The sequence below is a fragment of the Limulus polyphemus genome, unplaced genomic scaffold (assembly GCF_000517525.1).
Source record: "Limulus polyphemus unplaced genomic scaffold, Limulus_polyphemus-2.1.2 Scaffold2689, whole genome shotgun sequence".
NCBI classification, from domain to species: Eukaryota; Metazoa; Arthropoda; class Merostomata; order Xiphosura; family Limulidae; genus Limulus; species Limulus polyphemus.
The window spans coordinates 77,107-80,189 of record NW_013668299.1 but is presented as its reverse complement, the minus strand read 5'-3'; the positions used below and the strand labels follow the sequence as shown (position 1 = coordinate 80,189).

Below are 3,083 nucleotides of genomic sequence, written 5' to 3'. Positions count from 1 at the left end.
CTACGGTTAAATCGACAAAAAGGATTTAAACTACAAAAAACACTTTATGGCCAAGAAATCTTTTTTTTAATATTTAAAAACATTAATAGACTGAAAGATATAAAAACATCTTACCTTTGGCGGTTCTAATTTTAGGGAGTAGGAAGATGAAGCTTTTCGGGCAAATTTGAAGGAAGGCGACTGAAAAACATCATAAATATGTTACTCAAGAATCTCCAGAAATGTCTATCGGGGGTAATTTTAAACTGAAATAAGAAATTTTTGAAGATACAAAAAGGATGCACGAGAAAAGGTTGGCTGAAAATGTAAAAATCAAGAGTAAGAATTTCTTTAAATATATTAAGGGTGAACAAAATGTTAGGATGGGGGTAGGACTCTTGAGGGATGATAAAGGAAGGCTTGTATCTGATGATTACGAGAATTATGATTTTTCTTCGATTTAAACAGTATTCCTCAACTTAAACAGTTGGCAGATGGAAACAAGACCAAACAAGATGGCTGCATTAATTCTGAGCTTGTTAAGAAAAGTTTAAAGAATGATAAGACTCCTGGGCCAGACAATATTTCCCAAAGGGTTTTTAAGGAGGTTAAGGATTGGATATGTGAGCCACTTGCTACTATTTTTTTTGTAATTCCTTGGAGGTACCAGAGGATTGGAAGTTAGCTAATGTAACTCTTCTTTCCAAGAGAGGTGATAAAAATTGTCCCAGTAATTATAGACCCATTAGTCTTACATCAGTTGTGGGAAAAGTTTTGGAAAGTCTGTTAAAAGATGTTTTGCAAAGTCATTTAACAAAGTTTAGAATTTTATTGGATAGTCAACATAGTTACACCTAGAGAAAATCTTGTCTTACAAATCTTTTAACATTGTCTGAAAATGTTACTACTTATTTAGATGAGGGTAAGGGTGTAGATTTGGTGCATCTGGATTTTCAGGAAGCATATGACAAGGTGCCACATAAAAGGTTTGTAAAAACATTCTCTATAGGTGAGGGGGATAAGTTAGCAAATTGGATAGAAGAGTGGCAAGATGGAAGAAAGCAGAGGATTGTTACAAATGGAGATCAGTCAAACTGGATTAATGTCATAAGTGGGGTACCTCAGGGTTCATTCTTAGGACCTTCGCTCATTTTGATTTACATCAATGATATACATGAAGGAATAGTCAATAAATTAATCAAATTTGCAGATGATATTAAGGTCTTTGGTTTTGCTAGCTGTGAAGAGGATGCTGCTGATTTACAAAAGGATTTAGATCATTTAGTGAATTGGGCAAATAAATGCCAAATGGGTTTTAATTATAATAAATGCAAGATAATGCACGTGGGTTATATCATAATTTGAATTATAAGTATAATTTTGATGGGAATAACTTCACAATATCACGAAAAAAAGGAATAATGGTGAAATAGTTGATCAGTCTCTTAAGCCATCCAAGCAGGATGCTAGTGCTAGTGGTAGGGTAAGTATGATTTTAGGTCGTATCTACAGAAATGCCGAATATAAGTCTAAAGAGGTTATAATTTCATTGTATAGGCCAAATTTAGAATATTGTATTCTGTCATGGGCTACTTACCTTAGGAAGGACATTGAATTGTTGGAAAGGGTTCAGAGAAGGGTTATTAGAATGGTGCCTGGGATGGAGAGGTTGTTATAAGAAAAAAGATTAAGATCTTTGAAATGGATTTTTCTTGAAAAAAGAAGAGTTAGGTGGATCTGATTGAGGTGTTTAAGATTGTAATGGGAATTGATAGTGTTAATGCATCATCTTTTTTCATACTTAACAGTGAGAACTGTAGAACTAAGGGACACAAATATAAATTTTGGCAGGATAGGAGTCACCTTCAGCTAAGACAGTTAAATTTTTTCTAACAGAGTGGTTGGGTTTTGGAATGGGTTGCCTTCGGATGTGATGGAGGCAGTAAATTTAAGCGAGTTTAAGAGAAAGCTTGATAAACATATAAATGATGAGGGCTGGCTTTAAGATTCTTTTAAAAATTTTATTTATTAATTTTAGTTTAGTTTAGAGGATGGGACCAAACAATTGGTCCCGTGTTGTTTCAAAACGTTAAGTTATGTTCTATTACATACAGCAAACGTGACATTCCTGAACACTTACAGAAATATTTATAATCACTATTTCTTCTATAAAAAAAGTCAACATTTTTGTAAAATAATTAATGCTTAAAGTATCTGAATATCTTTAAATGTTTACTTTCATAAAAATCAAGAAATTCAGAAATAAAAACCGAATGGAGTGAACGTTTTTATTTTTGAAAATGTAAATTCGTAAAATAGAAAAATGTTTTTTTTTTCCAAAGTTACTCCCCACCTCCTTCCCTTTCACGTCATTTGAAAGCGACCAATAACGTTTAATTGTTTATGTAGATTACTCAGCGACATCTGTGCGACTGACTTTTAAAGATTTTCAGCAGTTCGGATACTTTGGTTAATTAACAAAGTTTGTTGCTCACAGGCACTTTTAGAGTTTCATATATATCGAACACTTAAGTTGAAGTCGTCATAATAACTACACAATTAGACAAATCGACGGATGAAAAAAAAACACTCACGCAACATTCTCTGAACTGCTTGGCATCGATAGGTGATGTAAAGTTTAGCCCCCAGGTGTCGCCTGTTGACGTGTCTTTCCAGTAAACAAAACACTCGGAAGCCTGGCCTAGTCGGGTGCCTTAGGGAGATAAAGTACGAATTGATTAGCTACTTTTTAATGATGTCAGAAGGCCAATAATATTAGTGTTAGATCAAATTAATTATCGCTACAGTCCTAAGAGTTAAAGCGACGAACAAACAACAACATTGTACAGTGAATATATGTTTGACAACATCGTAATAATTTATTAAGCCTAAACAATTAATATTTTTTTCCTGTTGAGTAGTTGATTTATGATTTAGTATTCACAGCTACACTAAACCGAAGCTATTTCTCCAATGCTTTGGTTTTATAAGTTTATTTGACGTATTTTCAGCACATTGATTTCATTATGTTCTCTGGTATTCAAAATTTAGGCTTACAAATCTTTTACGACATATATATATATATATATATATATATATATATA

At 33.0% G+C, this 3,083-nt stretch overlaps 1 protein-coding gene across 1 annotated transcript in view; it reads right to left on the bottom strand.

Moving 5' to 3' along the window:
• Positions 1–3,083, bottom strand: part of LOC106467643 — a gene marked incomplete at its 3' end in the record, with an annotated part of 122,707 nt that overhangs the window by 86,229 nt on the left and 33,395 nt on the right. Inside the window, exons 4-5 of the mRNA XM_013928015.2 lie at positions 2,574–2,692; positions 115–180 (exon numbers count right to left, since the gene is read on the bottom strand). Of these exons, the coding sequence (XP_013783469.1) occupies positions 115–180; positions 2,574–2,692 (185 nt within the window). The remainder of the gene's footprint in view (positions 1–114; positions 181–2,573; positions 2,693–3,083) is intronic.